The sequence below is a fragment of the Sceloporus undulatus genome, chromosome 5 (assembly GCF_019175285.1).
Source record: "Sceloporus undulatus isolate JIND9_A2432 ecotype Alabama chromosome 5, SceUnd_v1.1, whole genome shotgun sequence".
In the NCBI taxonomy this organism is placed as follows: domain Eukaryota; kingdom Metazoa; phylum Chordata; class Lepidosauria; order Squamata; family Phrynosomatidae; genus Sceloporus; species Sceloporus undulatus.
The window spans coordinates 187731392-187755000 of NC_056526.1; the positions used below are offsets into that span (position 1 = coordinate 187731392).

The 23609-nt window shown below is 42.5% G+C and overlaps 3 protein-coding genes across 9 annotated transcripts in view; 2 read left to right on the forward strand and 1 right to left on the reverse strand.

Annotated features, from left to right (window-relative positions):
- Positions 1–1925, forward strand: part of ADRA1D (adrenoceptor alpha 1D) — a 55653-nt gene extending 53728 nt beyond the window's left edge. Inside the window, exon 2 of the mRNA XM_042466828.1 lies at positions 471–1925. Coding sequence (XP_042322762.1) covers positions 471–1045 — 575 coding nt within the window. The 3' untranslated portion in view covers positions 1046–1925. The remainder of the gene's footprint in view (positions 1–470) is intronic.
- Positions 1–23609, forward strand: part of PTPRA (protein tyrosine phosphatase receptor type A) — a 604614-nt gene that overhangs the window by 147043 nt on the left and 433962 nt on the right. The window lies entirely within an intron of this gene.
- The window catches only part of SMOX (spermine oxidase), a 53095-nt gene continuing 48967 nt past the window's right edge, over positions 19482–23609 (reverse strand). For 4 of the 6 annotated variants that reach the window (XM_042466822.1, XM_042466826.1, XM_042466824.1 and 1 more), the window contains 3 exons: positions 21698–21858; positions 20186–20361; positions 19848–19986 (listed from right to left, as the gene is read on the reverse strand). In XM_042466822.1, the coding sequence (XP_042322756.1) occupies positions 20188–20361; positions 21698–21858 (335 nt within the window). In that variant the 3' untranslated portion in view covers positions 19848–19986; positions 20186–20187. Of the gene's footprint in view, positions 19987–20185; positions 20362–21697; positions 21859–23609 lie in introns of all 6 variants that reach the window. The other 2 variants (XM_042466825.1, XM_042466827.1) reach the window with 1 other exon arrangement.

The following is a 23609-nucleotide window of genomic DNA, read 5'->3' on the forward strand; positions in this document are numbered from 1 at the left end:
GATAGATAGATAGATAGATAGATAGATAGATAATTTCCACAGGGATGGACTTAGTGCAGCATCTCAGTGTTTTGAGACAAGAAAATTATGAATATTGCTTATATCCCAAATCAGGATTTTGTGACTATCTATGAATGTTCCTTACACCTTTAATTTGGATTTTGTGAATATCTGGGAATATCCTCACATCACTAATAAGATTTTGTTTGCTGAACATTTATAAACCTTTAAATGGGTTTTGTGCATATTTGTGAATATTCCTTTCATCTCTAATCATGTTTTTGTGGATGTTTATGCATTTTCCTTACACCCCTAATGAAGATTTTGTGAATATTTATGAATATTCTTTACATCTATAATTGGCACTCAGACAAAGAAATTGCTAACAAAGGAGATAAGTGATGGTACTCTGACCCTCTGCCCATACAGCCATTTCTACCTTCATGTATCCTTTTGCCTTTTCCTTTTAGGTTCCTTTTTTCCTTCTGTGAAGCCCGAGGGAATGGCTTTCAAGATCATCTTCTGGCTGGGATACTTCAACAGCTGCGTGAACCCTATCATCTACCCTTGTTCGAGCAAAGAGTTCAAAAGAGCTTTCATTCGGCTTCTGAAATGCCAGTGTCGCCGGAGGAGAAGGCCCATCTGGAGGGTGTATGACAACCACTGGCGCGGAGCCTCCGTCAACGGCTCTGGCCAAGGTTCGGAGCGGGAATCACGGTCGAGGGTTTCGACCATCAACGGGTCATTCATATTAAACACTGGCACCTTGGAAAGCTCGAGCAAGGGGAGAACTCTGAACTTCAAGCGGTGGAGAATGTTCTCCCCTTTCCAAAAGCCAACCACACAGTTGAAAGAAAAAATGAACAGCCTCTCCAACAAGATCCGAGGAGGATCTGCCAAAGGCGGCATGGCCGCCTCCTACAAAACGGAGGTGGAATCGGTCTCCATAGGGATCCCCAACGAGTTCATGGAATGTATTGACTATCAAGTCTATGACGATTTAACAGACTCCGAGTCCTGTGGGCTTAAAGAAACAGATATTTAAAACCAGCAGGGATAAACGTTCGAACCCCTTTGGGGTTCCATTTTATTGTGTCTGTGTCTTAACATGCGGGTCAGCTGTCAGGTGGATGTGGTCCATACCTGAAACAGGTAGACTGAAGGAGGTCAAAGCTCAGTTGACATTGCTCAGGCTTGGCCTACAGAAAGCCAAAGGTCTCATGCCCAATCACCAACATCTCCAGTCAAGGAAGGGGCTCTACCCAGCGAGGCTGAGTAGAAAAATTCTCTTTGCCCAAGATCTCAGAAAACCACTTGAAATCAGTGTAGATAACACTGAGCTAGAAAGACCCATGGTCTGACTCAGTATGAAGCATCTGCCTCTGTGTTTTTTGGGGGGTTGTATGATGATAGCACCTTGTACATGGGCAGGTACCTCATGAAGAAAAATAATGCTAATGGCCATGAAATGGCAAAAGAGCTCTATGGATTCTGGGGATGGTCAATTAATACATAGAAGAGGTGGGCCAGCATATACTATGAAGCAAGGAGAAAGGCCTATTTCTCTGAATGGCAGGGGTGGTGGTATCCATGGCAAAGGTTCCCCATTTTATCTGGGACAGAAAGGTCTGGCCCCTTGAAAAATGCCAGTGATCTGCCAAGAGGTTCAGAAATAAATTATGCAAAAAAATCATCAGTGAGGGTTTGCTTAAAGTCACCCAGCAATGATGCTTTATTCTGATCTCACTTCTTTGCAAAAATCGGGATTTGGAGCCATGGGAAAGTAAGAAGACAATGATGGGCCTTCAGGTAGAGATATAGGTAACCTATCAACACACAAGAGCTCCATGTCCTTGATCAAGATGCTAGATTTCAAGGGTGAGGGAAATAAGAGTTTGACAATTGACACAACACCCCCCCCCCCCCCTTGGTTTCATTGTTTTTTTTTAACAAACCACTAAGAGAGGGGATAGTTTCTTGTAAGCACAGCTCCCTGTGCCTTGAAGATAACTATAGCTAGTGTTTCAGCCATTACTGCTACAACAATAAGGGTTGGAAACCTGTTTTTGGAATGAGGACTGGGTTGGAAAGTTGTTTTTCAAAGGTTCAAGTCCTCTGGAGTTCAAGTGCAATGATGGTTAAAAATTTGATTTTTCCCCTCAAATACTGAAAACAGTAGACATAAAAAAAGCCAAGTCTAGTGTATTCTGACTACCAAGGGCAATCGAGCCAAAATTATTACACTGTGGCCATTTTTAAAAAACAAAAAATTGAAGAATGAAGGGGTTAGGGATAATGCATCAGCAAGGAGAGAGAGTGTCAATAATACTGAATAGTTCATAAGGGAATTTAACCATATCCCCAAGATCCCATCTTTCTTCATCAACTATTCTTTCAAAACTGCCCCATATTTACAACTGACAATGGGAATGTGGGAAAATTCACTTCAACACAATGACCTGACACAACAGACCACCATCTCACCACAAAGCTGTTTCCATCTGCTCCTACTCCCCTATTTCTAGGCCTGTAGAAACTGACAATGTTTCCTCAGTGGAGAGGGGAGTACACTCTGCATGTGCTCAGAGGCACCTCTCTTGTTATATTTTGAAGCACATATTCCAGGTATAAGACCCCAGCCTTCAAAAGGAGCTCCAAAATAGGGCCAGACTAACCTTTAAACAAAGTCTGTACCTGCACTGCAGAATTAATGCAGTCTGACACCACTTTTACTGCCATGGCTTCATCCTATGGAATCATGGGATTTGTCATTTGTTGTGGCACCAGACCTCTCTGACAGAGAAGGCTAAATCTCTCAGAAAACTACAAATCCCAGAATTCCATTGCACTGAGCCATGGCAGTTAAAGCAGTATCAAACTGCATTAGTTATGCAGTGTAGATGCATCCCGAGTAAGTTGAACACTTTAGGCTTCAGGGGATGGGAGGAAGCAGGAAGCTGTTGAGGGGAGTGAACAGTTGTGTACCAAAACGTTTGCCTTGAGCTACCTATGCTACCTTGCTGCCTTCAAGTATGGTCCAGGGTCTTCTCTCATTCCCAGTATTGAAGAAACCTTCAAGAACCTGTCCAAATAGCTTTCATGCAAGAGAGGAAGGGTGCCATTTTGTTCTTTGCCTCAGACAGCAAAAATGTCTTGTTGCCATCCATGCTCTACAAAGAGCCCGTGGATGTCAGGTAGAAGATGGAGCAAGCTTGTTTTCTGCTGCTCCACAGACTACGACACAAACCAATGGATTGAAAGCACTAGAAAAGAGATTCCACCTAAACTTTAGGAAGAATGCCTTTAGCATAAGAGCTGTAATAGTGGAAAAACCTGCCTGGTGGGGTGGAGTGGATTCTCCATCTTTGGAGGTCTTTAAACAGAGGTTGTATAGGCATCTTTCAGGAATGCTGTGGTTGTGTATTCCTGCGTGGCAAGGGGTTGGACTAGATCAGTGGTTCCCAAATTTTGGTCTTTCAGATGTTTTGAATTTCAGCTCCCAGTATTCCAGACATCTGGCCAAACTGGCTAGGGCTTCTTGGAGTTGAAGTTCAAAACACCTTGGGAACTAAAGTTTGGGAATCACTGGACTAGATAGTCCATGGGCATCTCTACAAGTGGCCAAGTTTCCCTACACCCTCCTGTCACCCTGTCTACACAGTTTATCACGTGAGGAATTCCTCTTAATTTCGAATGAAAAGAAAGTGGTGCCAGAATGCATTCACGTAAAGTCACTAGTTTAGTGAAATTACGTGAATGCTCATTGCATTCGAACTGGCTCCCCGTTGCCCCGTTGCCCAAAATTAGCATGTCATTGCCCGAATTTGTGTGGGGCAGTCTATTACGCAATAATGTGAAACCCCATGATTGCGCTTGGACTGACTTCCCATTGCCCGAATTTGCATGTAGTGGGTTATCACGCAATAACGTTAAACCCCATGATTGCGTTCAGAGTGCCATTGGATTATACTTCCAGTTTCCCTTGTCTGATAAACTCCAAAGCAGGACCAAAGCCCTGACTCAACTGCAGCCTGTCTTCACTGCACATCTGCAGTGAATTCAAGCCATAATTCCCTTCAATCTCAGGCCAAGGTGACTGGCCATGTGGTCAATACAGGGCAGTTCATTTCTGGCCTTAGAGGGAGCAACTCACAATAGCAGTTGGCACTGTGGGGTGCTGTGTAAATACAGACATATGGAAATATCTTGGAAAGGGAATCCAAATCTAAACAAAAAAATAATAATTTAGGTTTCATATACGTTGGGCATTTGGTATCCACTGGGGTTTGGTTCCAGGACTCCCTGTGGATATCAAAATCTGTGGATGCTCAAGTCTCATTAAATACAGTGGCCTAGTAAAATGGTGTCCCTGGTATAAAATGGCTTTGCTTTTGGGCATTTATATATTTTTAAAAATATTTTCAAGCCATGGATGCTTGAATCTATGGACAAAGAGCCGGTGAAGACAGAGGGCTGACTGTACACCTTCTACACTGATTCTATGATACACCAGGCCTGAAGGTAATTTTCATACAATATTTTTAATAGTTTTGTACATGAAACAAAGTCTGTGTACACTGAACAATCACAAGGCAAAGGTGTTGGTGTCTCAGCCACCCATACAAAAAATTGGTCTGGTGTATTTCAGATTTTGGAATTCCAGCAGCCTGTACCAACGTGGAATGGATGGAAAGGGGTTTTTTAATTGTTTTAAAATATTTTAAAGGAGAATAAGAAGGCTGTTGCTGTCCTGGTTGGTGCTGTATGCACCCTGAGAAAGACTAAGAAGAAAGGATGCAGAAAGAGGGTGACTGGTATGTGTTCTGTTCCCTTCTCTCTCTGCTGTCAAAGCATGAGCTGGATGCATTACAAGCAGCTTTTCTGTATTTTGTCAAAATATTTTGCCCCTCAGGCAGCCAATTGCATCAAGCAACATTAGCCTTGACACAAGTGCCTCTGGTCCACCATTTCTGGGTTGTTGTTTTTTTACAGATGACAGACAGGTTTACCAACTAATATTTTAAAACAACCAGCTGGTAAGTAAACTCTGCAAACCTCATATTAAGTAGATGGCGAAATTCCCCATGAGATGCCTTGGTGGGACTGGTAGTTTCTCCCCACCTCCTCTTGTGTATTTGAACTTGGGTGGGAGCCAGCAAATTCAATTATACAGCGACTGTGAATCAAACCCAAGCCCTGAAAATAGCATTGGCGTCATCGAACAATGCCTGTAGATGTTTTCATGGGCAAAGTTTTTGATGAGTGATTGAAAGCGCACTGGCGCATGGTCAAAGTTCAGCTTGAAATCCCTGGGAAGTTCCAAACATGGAGAGTATTTCTTTTGAATGGATAGTTTGAGCAACTATTAAAATCGCAGGCTTTCTGCTGTCTGAGGTTCAAAATGGGCAGGATTTGGGCCACAAAGGGTGTATCTACAGTTAGGAATAATCCAGTTTAACATCACTTTAAGTGTTCTAAATCCATCCTATGGAATCCTGGGGTTTGTAGTTTAACAAGTTTTTTAGCTTTCTCTGTCAAACCGTGGTGGTGCCTCACAAAACTACAAATCCCAGGATTCTGTAGGATGGAGCTATGGCAGTAAAAGTGGTGTCAAATGGCATTATTTCTACAGTGTAGATGACCCCACAGTGGTTAGTGAGCATCACACCATTTGGGATACTGGCATAAGACTAGAGGACTCCATTGCAATGAATATTCAATAGTTTTGATTTTCAGACGTAAAAAGTAGCCATTGGTGGTGGGTGGAAATATCTCTTGCCCCAAATGGTGCACAATTCCAATCATTTCATCAAACTTACCCTTACGAATTTAGCTGTAAACGGGATGATGTCATTACGAAGCCACCAATCTGATGGGGGAAGTGGAGACTGAGGCAAGACAGTGTTTGCTGGATCATATATAGGCTGAACAGACCAGACCTAAGGGGCGGCCTGCAGCTGGCTGTATCTGCATCAGATCGGGGCCACAGGAACTGCACTCCTTTCTGTGGTGCAAAAAGGAGCCGCAAAAAGTTATTCCTTTTTGCGTCTTGGAAAGGGCGCCATAGTCACCGGCACGTGGCTTTTCTGTGCTCCTTTGGCACTGCATCATGTAGATGCAGTGCCAGAAGAGCACTGTGACACTGCACACCATGTGGAGCAGTGCACAGATTCACACTGCCTTAATGGCCAGTCTGTCGAGCCCCGTGGTTCTTAAAGCCTTGTTAGGGCATATGTCCAATGAGAAGATGTCAGAAGAGGTAGGTAACTGTGCCTTTCCCACCACATAAACACCAGCCCTAAGATGGCTCCTTTTTCCTGTGGCTTGAACTTTCACAGGCAGCAACCAAGGCTGGCTCCACCATTAGGGAGAGAGAAGCGATTGCCTCAGGCAGCAGATGCTGGGAGGTGGCAAAGAAAGAGAAAAATGCCACACTGCCAGCTTTGTGCTCCCTTAGCAGACCTGTTGCTATATGTGATGGATGCTGCTTTCTCATTGCTGGAGTTGAAGAAAGATTCAACTGCACACCAGCTGAGTTTTACACATGAAAAGGCAGGAGCACCAACATGTCTCAGGCAGCCGCACGCAGATGTCCTGACCACAAAGGAATGCAGGGTGCTGCAAAGTGTAGGGCATTCCAGGGAAATGTAAGACATTACAAAATAAAAGCTGAAAACACGATGTAAATTCATGCTGAAAACAAATGTAAATGTACACTTTTTAGTCCTGCTCAAAATGGAGGAGATTTTGACATTCCTCCTTGACAGAAGGTTGAAATGTAGGACGTGTTCTGGAAAAGGAGGACATCTGCATGGACCTAGAGAACGCTCATCACCCATTTTCTTGTCCTCAATGAGAAAGTCTTGACAGTATGTTGAGAAAGTGGGTGAAGATTTTTTTTTTCACATATTGGAGCTTTTTTGTGAAAAATTCATTCTAAAACCCATCCCTTCTCTGCAAAATAAACCTTTGGGGGGTTTGCCTAGGAAACTATGTTTTGAACAAAACAGGCTTTTTTCTTTTCTCTCCCCCTCCAGAAAAAAAGTTGTAAGTTTGCACAAAATCTATTTTTTTGCACAATCCCCCCCCCAAAAAAAAAGATCTAAACGGCTAGATCTAATTGAAAAATAGGTGAAAACCTCTTATAAATTTATCCAGCAGGAAGATGATCTTTGAAATTATTTTATCCTTGCATGCAAGAATAAAATAAGCGAAGGTTTACTTTATTATCTGGAATGGCCCTGGCGGCAGCCTTCTGCATACAGCTAACTCAGGAAGTGATGGGAATGTCTCTTTGTGCAATGGACCAGGGAGGGATAAATCAATAGCTAAGACCTGAAGGCAGGAGGAAACTCAACACACTCCGTTTATAGTGATTATTATGAAATATACAAAACTGTGAAGACTGTTAACTTTGGCAGTCATAACAAAAAAAATTTTATAACTTTGTCCAACCCATAAGAAACACTTTTAAACTTGAGAATTAAATTCGTTCTGCAATCCCCCAGTGCAATTATTCTTTGACGCTGCTTTAAGTACAGAGAACCTAAAGCTGTACTGAAATTATCGAAACCATTGGTTTCCTGGCAAAGGACTAGAAGATCACTATGTTGTTAGTGGGATTATTTGCCATCAAGTTGATTTAAATTTATGGTGACCTTTGAATGAGAGACCTTCAAGAGCCCCAGTTACCAGCTGCCCTGCTCAGGTCTTGCAAACTCAGGGCTGTGGCTTTCTTGATGGAATCTATAATGTGGTCTCTCTCTTTTCCTACTGCCTTCAATTTAATGAGCATTATCGTCATTTCCAATGGGTCACGTCCCATCTCATGATATGTCCAAAATATGACAGCCTCAGGTTAATTCCCAATACCCCGTGACTTGCTTATGTCTGGTATCAGCTGGGCAGTTGAAATGCCAGCTGCCAGTCTCCTGGAAAATAAAAGCCAACAGCAACATACATAACAGGTGTGTGTTATGAGAGTTCAGGAACAGGTTTTCTTAAGGGTCACTCTCACATAGCATCTGCACCCTTTGGCATGGCTGGGTAATCCAATGCCTTATCTTAGGTGGCCAGACTCATGAAGAATTAAAGTAGGATTCACACAGGGAACCCACAACAGAGAGATCACAAGGGTGTATCTCCAGAGTAGAACTCATGCTAATGCATACAGCTATGGCTTGTTTGCTTGTGTTTGTGTGTGTGTGTGTCAAAAGTGGCAGGGCTCATAGTGTCGCGTGGGATGGTAGTGCTAAGCCTGTCTTGTGAATGCGTCCAGATCACAGAGACCAATGTGCAAAAAATCACTGCAAAATAGCTTGGTGGAACCAGTCTGTAGTGAATTGCCATCTAAGCAGGCTGGGTAAAAGGGATCCTATGGCAGTTCCAGGTAAAATCAGTGAAGAAACTTCACCATTCCTAAATTCCGCAACAGATTCACAATCACAGGGTGTGAATCAGTACTGAATCTATAGGTCGGTCTGTATGAATGGTAGGCACATGGATCCGTGGCCATTTGCTCAGGCCCTGATCCAAAGAAGGGACCCTGACAAGGCAGGAGAGGGTCACCAAATAGCAAGACCTTCTCTTGGTCCTTCTTTGTAGACATTTCCACTGCTGAAGAGACAAGCCACTGTTCCATTCTTCAAAACACTTGCCTCTTTGACCATAGTTATGACCAAAGAAAGACCAACCAGTGGGCCCTGCTTTGCACCTTGGAAATAACACAAGGAGGGTCTCAATTTTCAGATCTGACCCTCCTCATTTTTCCTTTTCTGTTACACAAGACTCTCTGATCAGTACAGTTGGCTGGAGTCCATGGATCAGCTGGATCTCACAACTTAACACAAAAGAAGTCAGAAAATTTCATCCACAGTCATGTCGGACTGATACTGTATTTTATAACCTCTCTATTTTATGGTTTACAGATGTGTACATAGGTGTACATTTCCTTAAATGAATCTTTGGATATTTTATGTCTCTTTATCTTTTTTCCTCCTTCATTTTTGAAATCTGCAAGTGTATTTATTTGCTGGAGTGAGGTTTTCTTTCCTATCACTTGATGCGAATTCTGCTGGGTTGATTTCTGTATACCTTTGCAAAAACCAGAATGCACATTATCTTTTGTTCATTTGTACCAAATACACGGATAAGCCTGCCTAAGGAAGTGCATTCCTTTCTTTATCAATCTTCAGGACTTCTGTGGAGCTTCCATGACATTAGAGATGTCAAAGCAAACTCATAGGTTACTCAGAGCTGGCATGGTGTGGTGGTGTAACAGCTCAACTAGGACTCTGGGAGAGCAGAGTTCAAATCTCCACTCAAACTTGGGTGTCCACATACTCTCAATTTCAGAGAGAGGCCATGGTAAACCTCCTGTGAGTAAATAGGACCAAGAAACCCCAGAGTCACCATATGTCTGTGGTAACCCAAACTTGAGGAGCCAGCATGGTGTAGTGGTTTGAGTGTTGGACTGTGGCTCTGGAGACCAAGGTTCAAATCCTGGCTCACCTATGGAAACCCATTGGGTGACCTTGGGTAAGTCATACTGTCTCAGCTTCAAGGGATGGCAATGACAACCCCCCTTTGAAGAAACTTGCCATGAAAACCCCATGATAGGGTCACCTTAGGGTTGCCTTAAGTCAGAAATAACTTGAAAGCAGACAACAACAAGAACAAATCTTGAAGTCACATAACTACAGCAACAACAAGCAGTGGCTCAGGTAAGGCTTCAAAGGTCTAGCAAGGAAAGCCCAGAAGAGTTATGATAATACTGTCAAAATATCATGAGGAGCAACACTCCACACAACTCTGGACAGTCTCAACAAATGGTGGAGTTTGGGGATGCTCCAAAACATCTAAGTGTCTCTGCCTCTAGACAACTAGCCTATCAAGATTGTGTTAAAGCTTTAGCTAACTTATTACATGCTGTGCCAGTTTATTACATGCAAGGATGAGTTTTAAAAAAAAAAAACTTACATGTGTGAACAATGAAAATGTGAACTTCTGCTCATATCACACACATGCGTTGAATCACATTTTAGCACCTCGTTTATTGTAATCTGGGCTAGTCTTTAACATCACTGTAGTTTTGCCAAAAAGCAACTCCTTAACTTAAATATGCAGCCCCTTTACTTGAGTTGTTAATCCTTAGCAGAGCTTGGAAATGTCACTTTTTGAGACTAAAAATCCATAAAACCCGAGGTAGCATGGCCTCCAGCAGAACAGTGTAGCGACAATATGGTTGGGGAATAAGGGCACTGGCCCCAAATAAAATTCTGCCCCAGCTTGCAAAAAAATGAAAGAAAAATGAACTGTTCCTGCATTCCACGAATTTCTAGCATTGCAGTGACTTAAAACTTCACTTGAGCATTTAGAAATAGATCTTAGACATCCAAAGAAAAGAGGTAGGCAACAAGGGAATCCCGACACAGCATTCAGAGTTCTAGATGTCAACAATTTTTCAGTATCTCACTCTGCAATGCTAAAATATTTTGGACTAAAAGAAAATTTCATTTGGAGGGTCAGAATTTTTATTTGGAAGGGAAATGTTTTCATTTGTTCCCAGCTCGCGTAGCTACTACAGTGGTCCTTCCACAGTCACTGGGGTTAGGGGTGAATGTGGAAAAACCACAAATAAAAAAGACACTATTCTTTTTACTTAAGGGAACACCTCCTTAACAATCTTCAGTTCCTCCAGTGCAACTCTATGGTCAACATCTGCCAGAGGTTGATCACAGAACCATGCTGGAAGACCTACAAATAGTTAGACATTCTCTAGGAACGTCTAGGTTCTCCAGAACAGCTCTATGGTCACCTCCAGGCAGAACTGAGCTGGAGGATCTAGAGATTCCTAAAGATAACATATTAATCAAAACTGCAAATAATCAAATCCACAAAATTGTGGAGGGACAGCATTATAAACACGCCACCAAGGTAGTGATGCAATTAGATTATTTTACACTTTGGATGTAATAATCTTGTATAGGCATTATGCAAAGGGACCTTGTAGCACTTTTGAGACTAACTGAAAGAAAGAAGTTGGTACAAAGAAGTTTCCATAGACCGGAGCCTACTTCCTCTGATACATGTTAAGAAATAGATGCATGTCAAGTCTACAAAAGCTCATGCTACCAACTTCTTTCTTGCAGTTAGTCTCCAAGGTACTACAAGATCCTTTTGCATACTGATTGTCCAGACTAACTGCGAACATGTGCGCACACCACACACTTTGGGATGCTAATGCCTATTACTGAACTTACTTTGGGTAAGCCAGATCTGCTGTTTGGAAAGTACATCCCAAAGCCCTGCTCTGATGTTGCAATGGTTGTCATTGGATCTAGTGTTTCCACAGCACTGGCATCATTTGTAGTGGAGATGACCTGAGCAAGAAATATCAACCTGCAAGACTCACTGGTACCAAGAGAGAGCCATGGTCTAATTAAGATATGGCTGTTTGTTAGGCAAGAAAATCACTGCCCTGCCTTTGCTTGCACTGTCCCTGTCATGGCAGCTGGAAAGCCATAGATCTACCCTGTCGCAGCTAATATTAACAATGTGCTGTAGATCATTAACTCAAAATGAGATGATGCTGACAAAATCATTTGGACAATGTTAATTTAAGTCAGAGCATCCCTCAAGTGGAATAGCAAAAGAAAAGGGTCTGCTTCTCTTTTCCAGCTCTTAGAATCAGGACAAGCCAATGACAAAAGGGTCCAGTGTGATTTTCATTCCTTCCCCACTGAATTCCCTCAGTGTCACTGCCCCACATACAACAAGCTAAGGGAGGGGGGTGGTTGTTCTCACAGAGAGTTACATAAGCCTCGGCGTTGTTTCCATCCCAGCCTGTCCTGAAGCGTGGCAATGATTCCAGACCTGAAAAAGAACATAGAAATCAATTCTAAAACAGCTGACCTTCCCAACAGAAACCCAGTTCTCCAAAGTCATGATATATCGATACAGAATCCCTGAGGTCAGAAGCAGAAAGCCACTCTCGATCTGGTTGGTGGATGTTGGATTTGATGTACCTTTGGATAGCACTTGGAAGCACCTAACTGATTCCATTCCCTGCTAGGTCATGAAAGCCACTGAGTGACCTTGGGCAAGTCGCATGCTCTCAGCCTCAGAGGAAGACAATGGGAAACTTCCACTGAACAAATCTTGCCAAGAAAACCCCATGATAGGGTTGCCATGAGTTAGAAATCACTTGAAGGCACACAACAATGTAATTTGTACCAAGGTTTAGAGCCGGCATGGTGTAGTGGTTTGAATGTTGGACTACGACTCTGGGAACCAGGGTTCGATTCCCAAATTTGCCGTGAAACCCACTGGGTGTCCTTGGGAAAGTCACATATTCTCAGCCTCAGAGGAAGATGATGGCAAACCTCCTCTGAACAAATCTTGCCAGGAAAACCCCATTAAAGTCACCATAAGACAGAAGCATATGACTTGAATTTTGATCCTGTCCTCTGGGGTATTAGCTACTCCTCCTAATTTGGTGCCATCTGCAAATTTGATACGCATGCCCCTATTCTGTCCTCCAAGTCATTGATAAAGATGCTGAATAGCACTGGGCCCAGGAAAGAACCCTGTGGGACCCCGCTGGTCACTTCTCTCCAGGATGAAGAGGAGCCATTGCTGAGTACCCTTTGGGTTCGGCCAGTCAAGCAATTATAAATCCACCTAACAGTTGCCTTGTGTAGCCCACATTTTACCAGCTTGTTTGCAAGAATGTCATGGGGGAACTCTCAGAAACCCATGTTGATTTTTTTTTTACCTTTATGATTCTTTGGGCCCACTCCCTTTACAACTAACAATACAGGCCTGCAAAACTGAGGAATGTTTGCTGGTTTTATATGAATCCAGCTTTCCAGATCCAAAAATGACCTCAGATATCCTCCATCGCATACATTCTTTCACAAGTTGCTTTGACATTTTTATGTGGTAATATGTGACTGAATGAAGTGATCTTGCAAAGAAACGTCCTGCAAAAAGAAAGGGGTTAAATCTTCTAATACACTTTCAAAACACTTTAATTGGCTGACATGAAACATTAAAAAATTGTTCAAAAGTACTAAAAGAAATTACACCGGAACATCAGTGTCTGCACTTAATCGAAGCAGAGTACTGTAACACTTGAATTGCGAAAAATATCAAATTTATGAAAGAACGGTGCACAATATTACATTTTTATTGTGTGTTTTTTTTCTAATTCAGCACCCAAAAATACGTTTAAAATAGCTACAATATTGAAAAAGAATTTTTGCAGGACACTGTCTTAGGAGTTTATCACACAGAATGCCTGCTCCTTTTTACTTTTGGGATTTTCTGAAAGTAAAAAGGAGTGGGTTTTGTCTACTTTCCGTTCGGGTTAATGTTGTGTTAATGCTCATTAACCCTTACATTGTCTGAAAATCTACCCGCTTTTGGAGTTTTTTTCCAGTTTAAATTCAATTGCTGCACGGGATCCGTCCCTGGTGATAAATTCCTTACAAACCAACAATGAAGCCCAAATAAATAAGCCAAGTCACTCTTGGTTTGGCCATTGGCGTGAAATGAAAAGGAACATCCTTCTTTTTGGACAGCGAGTTCTTCAAAGACATTGTATTTTACACAAACATTATTCTGCCAGCCAAGCACCATTAGCTTCCAATAAAGAATTCTGCAACCTTGAAAAGCCAGTTACAAATCTGTGTAAACAAAGGTCAGTTGCTTGCTCCATCTCACGCCAGTCAAACCAGCCTCTATGCACAGTTCTTCCATTCATGCTTATGCACAAGATGGCAGCATTTCACCATTTTTTGAATCTAAACTTGGAACTACTGAAAGGCAGACATACCATTTGTCAGATACACCGAGCTTCCTAAAAGACTCACCACCAATTTTATTGTGGCATGAATTTTTATAGACAAACACTTACTCCTCCAGACACTTAGAAAAGTTGTCCTTGATTGATATTAGCTTATTAGCTACTTGCCCTACTAAAACCTCTTCTAAGGCAATGTTTGAGTCTCTCAGATCTAACCCATAAATCTGATCTAATCAAAGCTAATCAATCAATCAACCAATCATGCCTAAAGCCAATTGTTACTTCCAAACAGAGTAGACTCGTTCATCTATGAATTTACATACCTTTTGATTGCCAAATTTACATTCACTCGGTTTCTCTAATTGGCATCAACAAATGGATTCAGTGCTATATTTTATCTAGTCTAATCTAATTTCACTTCCTTCTACAGTATTTTGAACCCGAAGCATGAGGGATCGGCCCAAGAACCTTCTTCACTAAAGCATGTGTTCTCTTTGGGTATGGGTTCTTCCTAAATCTTTCAATGCAGCAGATTATAATAGAAATAGAAGGAAGTATTTGTTCTTATGTAATTCCTATTACATAGCCTTCAGCATTTCAGATGAAAAGTGGGACACCTGTGACCAAGCAACATCAGAGAGTGGTTATGATGGCAAAGGTTGTTCATGAGGAAGAAGACACAAGCTAGGAAAGGCTGCAGCAGTTTGCTGTTGCCTGAGCCTCCTGGGAAGGGCAAGCTCTTCTTCAATGACTGAGTACAAACTACGGTCCAAAACACACTGCAGAAATATTCCAGTTTGAGACTACTTTAACTGCCCTGATTCAATGCTGGGGAATTCTGGGAACTGCAGTTTTGTGAGATATTTAGCTTTCTCTGTCAGAGAGCTCTGGTGCCATAATAAACTACATTTTTTAGGATTCCCTAGCACTGAGCCAGGGCAGTTAAACCAGTCTCAAACTGGGCTATGTCTGCAATGTGTTTTGGACTTAACACCTGAACTTTGAACTCAGTTTGCAGCAAATGAAATAAGCTGAGGACAAAGGGGGAAGGGGGAGAGACAAACAGGGACCTTTTAAAACTAGGTGAAAAAGTGGGAAGGCAGAGGATTCATTGGGACTGTTGCTGCTAAATCAGGACAGTTAGAGGGTATGATGGCAACATTCAGCAACCTTCATCAACATCATACCTTTTTAACTGTCCTGATTTGGCAACAACAGTCCCAATATTTAACATAAATACACAGTAATAATATGGGCAAAGCATCATAAAAACTCAGTTATGAAATGTAGGGATACCTGGGTCAACATGGCATAGTGGTTTGCATGTTGGACTACGACTCTGGAGACCAGGGTTCAATTCCAGCTCAGCTATGAAACCCACTGAACAGAGCTTGGTCAAGTAGTCACACCCTCTCAGCCTTAGCGGAAGGCAACTGCAAACCTCCTCTTAACAAATCTTGCCAAGAAAGCCCCATGACAGCTTTAGCTTAGGGTCTCCATAAGTTGGAAATAACTTTAAGGCATGCACAACAAAACCTGCCCCCCCTCCTGGGGGATGCAACCCCTTAGTTGCTTCCCTGAACCCCTTGGATGATGATCAGTTGCCACAATCTCAGGTAGTGGTTGGAGAAATGGGATCTGCAGATTGACAGTGGCCTCAAGGCTGTTTTAGGGTTTGCAAGACCCCCCCCCTTTTAAAATATATCTTGACCTCCAGTGTCATTTCAATTAACTGTAGCACTCTGAACAATCTGCCCTTATGACTCCAGGTTCAGATTTCTCCCACTGGGCTAAATTTAGCCATTGTTTATGGGCAGGCATGTAAATTTAGATGTGTTTACAGACGGAGGAGCAGGGCAGGGAGCATATGGGCTTGAAATAAACGTATGCTCTAAAGAGATGGCCTCACAGCCGTATAGGACCTATATAGAGCCTATATATCTGGGAGAGGATGCTATGCCACTTCCTGAACTGGTCCAAGATCTCTGCATTGGGTGGGCACAGTGTGGCCCATGACCCCCAAGTCTCATCTGTAGGCTATGCTTGTTCTGGTAATGAAAAAGACTGCATTGCACCTTCTGGAAGCCCCTGGGAGCCATAATTCACCTTTTAAATCACAGGTTGGCAAAGACATGGTGGTGGGGCAGGTGCCCATTGCCCCCCTCTTTACTCCCTATAAGTCAAGGCCCAATGCCTTCATTTGCTTCTGTAGCCCTTCTGAATAGGACAGGCAGAAATGGCGTCATGTCACATCTTGTCGCCATTTTGACTGTGGTGGAAAAGCATTTGAGAGTAGTGAGGGTTTTGGACTCTGGGGATTTGGTATGCCTGAGGTTTTCATGCATTTTGGGTATTTTTGGTGCACTTTCCAGACCCCCCCAAAAAATGTCATTTTTTCCCCTTAAATTGAGAGGATTGAGAGACTATTGACAGGGTGAGCAGACATCCTCCTGGGCATGTCCTACATTTCAGCCTTCTGCCCAGGAGGAATTCCAAAATGTCCTCTATTTTGAGGCTAAGAACCACAAATTTATAATAATATTTTGGCTTTTATTTGGACGCGTCCTACTTTTTTTTTTTGAATGCATTTTACAGTGCTTTGTCCTCCTTTGCAGTCATGACATCGGCTCACCCTGCTATTGTTGGAGCTTCAGGAGCCTCAAAAAAAATCCCAGTGGCCACATGTGGCCCACAGGCTCCACTCGGCCTACTCATCTTTTAAAAAAGATCTCTTCTGCCCAATTTTACAGCGTGAAAACATTTTGAAAACCAGAAATGGTCTTCTGGGCTGGAATCCTGTGGGTGTCATACCCATATGTAAGTTTCCTTGTACAACTGTTGTAATTTTTGCCCATTGTGCAACAGAGGTAAGCAGTATATGGTTGCATAAGCAGAATTCCACAGGTGTAACAATTCCACAGTGGCCTAAATCCTGTTGTTAGTATAAATTCAGGTATAGTCATTGAACCCTAACCCTAACCCATTGAATCAATTGGATTTACCTATGTGTTGACTCATCATTCAGCAACTGATTCAGTGGGTTTACTGTCCTGGAATTAACCCATGGGATTCCAGATATAGCTATGGCTATGGCTATTCCAGATATAAGGTGTTACTGGAAGGTGCCTAATGATTTGTCATTGCCTTCAATGTGCCATTTGATTTACTGGGATTGCATAAACAAACACTGTACATTACATAGTATATGCCCCTGTGCATGACTTTTTAAACAGGAAATTTGGCAGAAACAACATGAAAAGAGCATGGCCTTTGTGGTCCCTCCCAGCGCTAAGATTCTAGAAGGGCTAGGTTCCTACACTACACACAAAAAAGCAGTTCAACATGTTTCAGTAATGCTTTTATCGAAAACCAGTATGGTCACTTGAAATGAAACAACCAGGTCATGAATGCCTTTCACAAGATGGAAGATAGATAGATAGATAGATAGATAGATAGATAGATAGATAGATAGATAGATAGACAGAGACAGATATTGCGCCCTCCTAGAGACCACATAAAGCTTTTTGAAAATGCATCCTTGACTCTTTTCCTGTTGTCCTCTGCTGTTGTGATTTCCAGTTTTGTGGCCAAATGAATAGATCTAGACTTCCTTGTTTTCCCTCTGCTTTGCTGTTCATGCATGTTCAGAAAGGGTTACTGGAAGCAGTTACTCTTCAGTTTGCTTTTTGTAAGCAGGTGCACAGTTACAGAATGGTTGGCGGAGTGGAATCCCATACTTTCCCGGCTCAAGCTTGGCTCACTGCAATGTTTGCTGCAGGCACACTGCCGCAATCCAGCACTGAAAGTCTATGGCATCCTCTCAATGCTAGTGCTGCAAACCTTCCATCTGAGAAGCATAAAGAGACATCATAAAAGGGGGCTTCTTTATCAGAAGCATTGTTAACTGAAGCATGCCTGTATTCCCCATTGCAGTAAACAGGCACACAATGCAAGCAATGGCGTATCTGGATCCCTGCTCGGTGATGGAAACCCAGTGGGTGATGTTAGGCAAGTCACACTCTCTCAGCCTCAGAGGGAGGCAAAGGCAAACCCCCTCTGAACAAATCTAACCAAAAAACACCCGTGGCCAGGAGTCAGAAACTACTTGAAGGCACACAGCAATAATTTGTTTTGATAGTTTACTTTTTAACTTTGGTATGCTTGTTTGTACATTTATTTGTAACTGTTATAAGATGCCTTGAACCCTGAACTGGGGAAAAAAGCAGGTGGAGGAGATGGAATAAAAACACAAGTGGCCCTTGTATCCACAGTTTGAAAGTATTAAAAAAATAAATTCCAAAATGCAAACCTTGATTTTGCCATTTTATATAAGGGACAACATTGTATATAACAGGACTTAAACATCCACAGATTTTGGTAATCCGGGGAGTCCTGGAACCAAATCCCAGCGGATAACAAGGGCCCACTGTAGTAATTTGTAGTAGTAGCAGTAGTAGTAATAGTAGTAAGTAATTTGATAGAGGTTTTATAGGCCATCAGCTCTAACCTGCTGCTCAAAGCAAGATGTCCAGTTACAGTATTCACAGCAGGTAGCTTTTTGAAGACATCCAGAGGAGAAACCACTACCTCTCAAGGCAATTGGTTCTACTGCCAAACAGCTCTTTCTCTCTCTCACTATCAAGATGCACCTTCTAGTATTCAATCAGAATCCACCTTCCTATCCCTTAAAACCCTTAGACCTGACCCTATGCTCTGGGACAGCAGAGAACAAACCTACACCCTCCTCTCTGTAACAGCCCTTGAGGTATTTAAAAAGGACAATCCATCCATCTTCTCTTCATCAAGCTGAACATACCCAGCTCAATCAAGCTTTCCTCATGTTTTGTTCTTCATACCTCTTTTCATTGATCGGAACGGGGACTGCAGTCACGAAATCATCAGAAGACTAAGAATGGGGAGGGCTATGAAAGAACTAGAAAAGGACCTAAAATGTAAAGATATACAACTGAGCATGAAAGTTAGAATCGTACAAGCCACTGTATTCTCTATTACCATGCATGGCTGCGAGAGCTAGACAGTTAAGAAAGCGTATTTCATTTGAAATGTGGTGCTGGAGAAGATTGCTGAGGATATCATGGACAGCCAAGAAGTCAAACAAATGGGTGTTAGAACAGATCAAGCCAGAAATCGCCCTGGAAGCCAAGATGACAAAACTGAGGCTGTCGTACTTTGGCCACATCTTGAGAGGGCATGACTCACTGGAGAAAACAATAATGCTAGGAAAGGTAGAGGGAAGCAGAAAGAGAGGGATGTCACAGGCAAGATGGATAGACCCTATAAAAGAGGTCACAGGTATGAATTTCCAGGAACTGAGCAGAGCAGTGGAGGACAAGGAGTCTTGGAGATGTCTTATCTACAGGGTCGCTGTGGGTTGAGATTGACTTAAGGGTGGATAACATGAACAACCACCTCTTTTTATCCTTGATACCCTTCTCTAAACCCGCTCCAAAGACTCTGACAATGGAATTTCTTTTTATACCTGCCTCCCTTTTTTTGTCCTCTGTCTAGCTGGAAGGGTTTTTTTCCCTACTAGCGTCAGCTCGAAGAAGTGAACTATAAATTAAATAAACAAACAGAAAGGCTGCATATTAATTTAACTAAGAAAGGCAAGATATAAATTAATCAAATAAATGAATACACTGCACACAACCACAGTGGTTATTACAACATTTATTGAAATATAAAAGGCACTTACAATACCGGAGGACAGGGGTAGGGGGAGAATACCTCCAAAAGAAGCACCAGAAATTCAATCAGAAATGAAATTACACAAAAAGAAATAGCCTTCACCCAGACAGGAAGAAACACCCTCTTCCATGAACAATACAGTACGTGAAAATAAGCTACAATCAATCAATCAATCAACTACAGGTTAAAATAGTTAAGACTTTTATTTTTTTATAAAAAGATATAAATGTTTCTATTATTAGCCTTTTAAAAAAGAAAAGAAAAGGATCCTTTAAATGCACATCTGCAAAAAGGAATCACGAGTTAGTGGTTCTTCTGAAAGTTCAGACCTCTCAGTTCTTGCATTGCAAGAGGTCTTGGTACATTTCGACGAGGTGAGCTGCCTCTCTCTGGCCAGAAAGCAAAGCACCATGGGTAGTGGAATAATACTTCCTGTGAGTGGCTTCCCCCGAAAACATCACCTGCATAGGCTGGAGAGAGACAGGCCAAGGAAAGCAAGGGAGGGGGGAAAGAAAGGGAAACAAAGTTTTAAAAAATGTTTTCAAAAAGAAAAAATGCCCACCTAAATTATTTATTTTTTTAAAAAAATAAACAGAAATTAAAATATTCAAGCATGCACTCTCATAGATGGCTGGCATCCTATTAGTGACTTATGCACATGTGATTTACTTTCAGGGCATAGGGCTATTCACTTGCCCTTGCACTCTGTCCAGAAACTTCCCATCATAAGCAGCTGTCAAGATCTGGAAGGTCCCTCCGCTGCTGTCTTTTACCAGTGGGGCAGGGAAGTGAGGGAGCAGGTGATTCGGGGCATGAAGTTCCTGTTGCTCTGATCTTCTGGGGAACTGAAATGAAAGATGCACTCTATCTGAGAACACACCCTCATTTCTTTTCCCTCCAGCCAACTGAACTGAGACTAGCTGCTTGTTTATGGTCAGAATTGCCTCCTTACTCCCTCTCCATCCCACCAATAAGCAACAAGAGCCTAGGACTTGAGTTATCAAGTAATGGGAGGACACGTAATTGCACAGCAGAGCAATGCAGAAATGTAAGATCTTGACCCATGTGTATTTCTCCATTCTCTGCACAGCATGTCAGAGGTGGAACTAAGGAAGCCCTGAATGAGAATAGCTCAACAGTGGGCAACTTGTGGCCATCTAGGTGTTGTTGGACTCCCAATTCCCATGATATTCATAATTCGTTATGCTAGTTAGGGCTGATGGGCACTACAGTCCAACATCTGACGGGTCAAAAGCTGCCCTTGCGTGAGCTATATGGACAACTTGTGCCCAATAAAGCATGAGTGGGAGTGAGGTTATGTTCACCAGACAGGCTCCATGTTGTCACTATCATCTCTATACCTCTGGGGTGCATTCAGCAGTAATTTATTTTATGATGATCACTTCTAGAGTTTAGAAAGTTCAGGTCATGTCCCTTAAAGTATCTTATCATTCTTTGGGTAAAGGTAAAGGTAAAGGTAGTCCCTTGACATGAATGTCTATTTGTAACAGACTGTAGGGATGGTTCTCATCTCCGTTCCTAAGCCAAAGAGCCAGCATTGTCCTAAGACTACTCTGTGAATCATGTGGCCAGCATAACTGCACCGAATGCTGTTACTTTCCCACTGAAGTGCTACCTATGTATCGATTTGCATTTGCATGCTTTCAAACTGCTAGATTGGTAGAAGCTGGGACTAGTGACAGGAGCTCACACCATCAAGAAGCACTAGGGCAGTGATGGTGAACCTTTTAGAGGCCGAGTGCCCAAACTGCAACCCAAAACCCACTCATTTACTGCAAAGTGCCATGTCCCTCTGGCTTTCTAGTAACAAACTCTGGCAAACTCTGTGCTGGAGCGATGGCACATGTGCCCACAGAGAGGGCTCTGAGTGCCACCTCTGGCACGCGTGCCATAGGTTTGCCATCACTGCACTAGGGCCTCGAACTGCCAACCTTTCAATTGTCAGAACTGGTGTCTTAACCACTAAGCCACCCCATCCCTATAATTCCTTACAGAGGTCTTTTCAGACTTTTAATTGCTTCTTCCTGTATGGCAGGGGGTTGGACTGGATGGCCCTTGTTGTCTCTTCTAATTCTAATTCTATGATTCTGTGACCTGCCAGTTTTACAAAAGTGTTTCCTCTCACTGAAGTGACCGGGTCCTCTTCTGAGCAATACTTACAGCCGTCTTAGAGCTCTCAGTATAAGGCAGTGGCTTTGCAAGTTTCTCCACATCTGCTCCACTAGATCCAACTTGAGTATAGGAATAGGACCCACGGAAATAAGGATTGCTGCCCCATGAGGATCGTAGGATCCGTCGGGGTTTTGGAATGTCTGGATTCCCTGAAATGAAAGACAGACAAGACAAACCGTGAGGGAAATAGGAATGTAATGTAATGTAAAACTAAATAAAAGTTCCAGTAACGAGAGATGCAGGTATCTCTTATGACTACAGAACATCAACCAGGCTTGTTGTCATATTGTGATGCATGTCTTGAAACTGACTATTGCCAATGCTCTACTGATCCTGCTTTTATGGGGGAAGGAAAAGCTTAAGAGGTATGCAAGTCTCTGTGTGTGCCTTCAAGTTGCATGCTGATTTATGGCAACCCCATGAATTTCATAGGGTATTCTTAGGCGCGGTATACTCAGAGGTGGTTTGTCATTGCCCTGCTCTGAAATGAAGACTACAGCACCTGGTATTCTTTGGCAGTCTCCCATCTGACAATGAACCAGAGCAGACCCTGCTTAGTTTCCAAGGTCAGATAGGATCTGATGATTTCAGGGCATTTAGGCAAGCCGAAGAAAAATTACAACAAATCAAAATGCTTAGTTACAGAAAAATGCACACTAGTTTGTACACCTGAATACAATGTGCTCTTGTTAATGAGGAACATATTGAATCAGATCACTGGTCCAAATATTATCTCCTCTGACTGACAGCAATATCTCTCTTTACTTCAGGGTAAACTGATAGTGCTGCCTCGAAGTGTGTAGGAGTCTCCTTCTTTGGAGATTTTAAACAGAGGCTGGTTGGCCATCCTTGATCTGCCAAGGAAAAGCGGACTATAAATAAACAGTTGTTGTTGTTGTTGTTATTATTATTATTATTATTATCTGTCAGGGGTGCTTTGATTGTGAGTTCCTGCATGGTAGAATGGGATTTAATTGGCTGGCCCTTGAAGTCTCTTCCAACTCTATGACTCTATGTGGCCCACCAGCCACATAGCCACATGTTGACAAGCTGGAGCAAGTCCAGAGGAGGGCAACAAAACGGTGAAAGGTCTGGAAATTGTGTCCTATGAAGAACAGCCTAGACAGCTGGGTGTGTTGAGGCTGGAGAAGAGAAGGTTAAGAGGTATTACGATAGTTCTGTTTAAATTTTTGAAGGGATGTCACATTGAGGATGGAGCAAGCTTGTTTTCTGCTGCTCCAGATACTAGGACATGGAGAAATGGATTCCAACTACAGGAAAAGAGATTCCACCTAAACATTAGGAAGAACTTCCTGATGACAAGAACTGTTCAACAGTGGAACACACTCCCTCGGGGTGTGGTGGGGTCTCCTTCTTTGGAGGTCTTCAAACAGAGGCTGGATGGCCATCTGTCGAGGATGTTTTGAATGAGAGTTCCTGCATGGCAGAATGGGGTTGGATTGGGTATCCCTTGAGGTCTCTTCCAACTCTATGATTCTATGATTTTGATTCACTTTGGCCAGCCCAGCTTGACACCAGGAATGCTTACCGATACCACTGGCATGCAGAGACTCCACACGACAGCTGGTATAGGTGGAATTTCTGTGAAGCACACAGTGCCCCACGTCAGAGTGACCAAAGTTTGCTTTACGTGTTTGCAAAAGGGATATTTTTCCTCTAGCTTGCCTTCTAGAAGCTACTGTTGTAAAGAAATCCAGATATTTCCTAAAGGTCATGGACAGATCAAGGACATATTTGTGGTGAAACAACATGAGCCTACAGTATTTGTTTTATTTTTAAAATCTCTTCCCGGCTGATTAAAGCTTCTAACTTAAAAACACAATTGCTTATTATTATTATTATTATTATTATTATTATTATTATTATTATTATTATTATT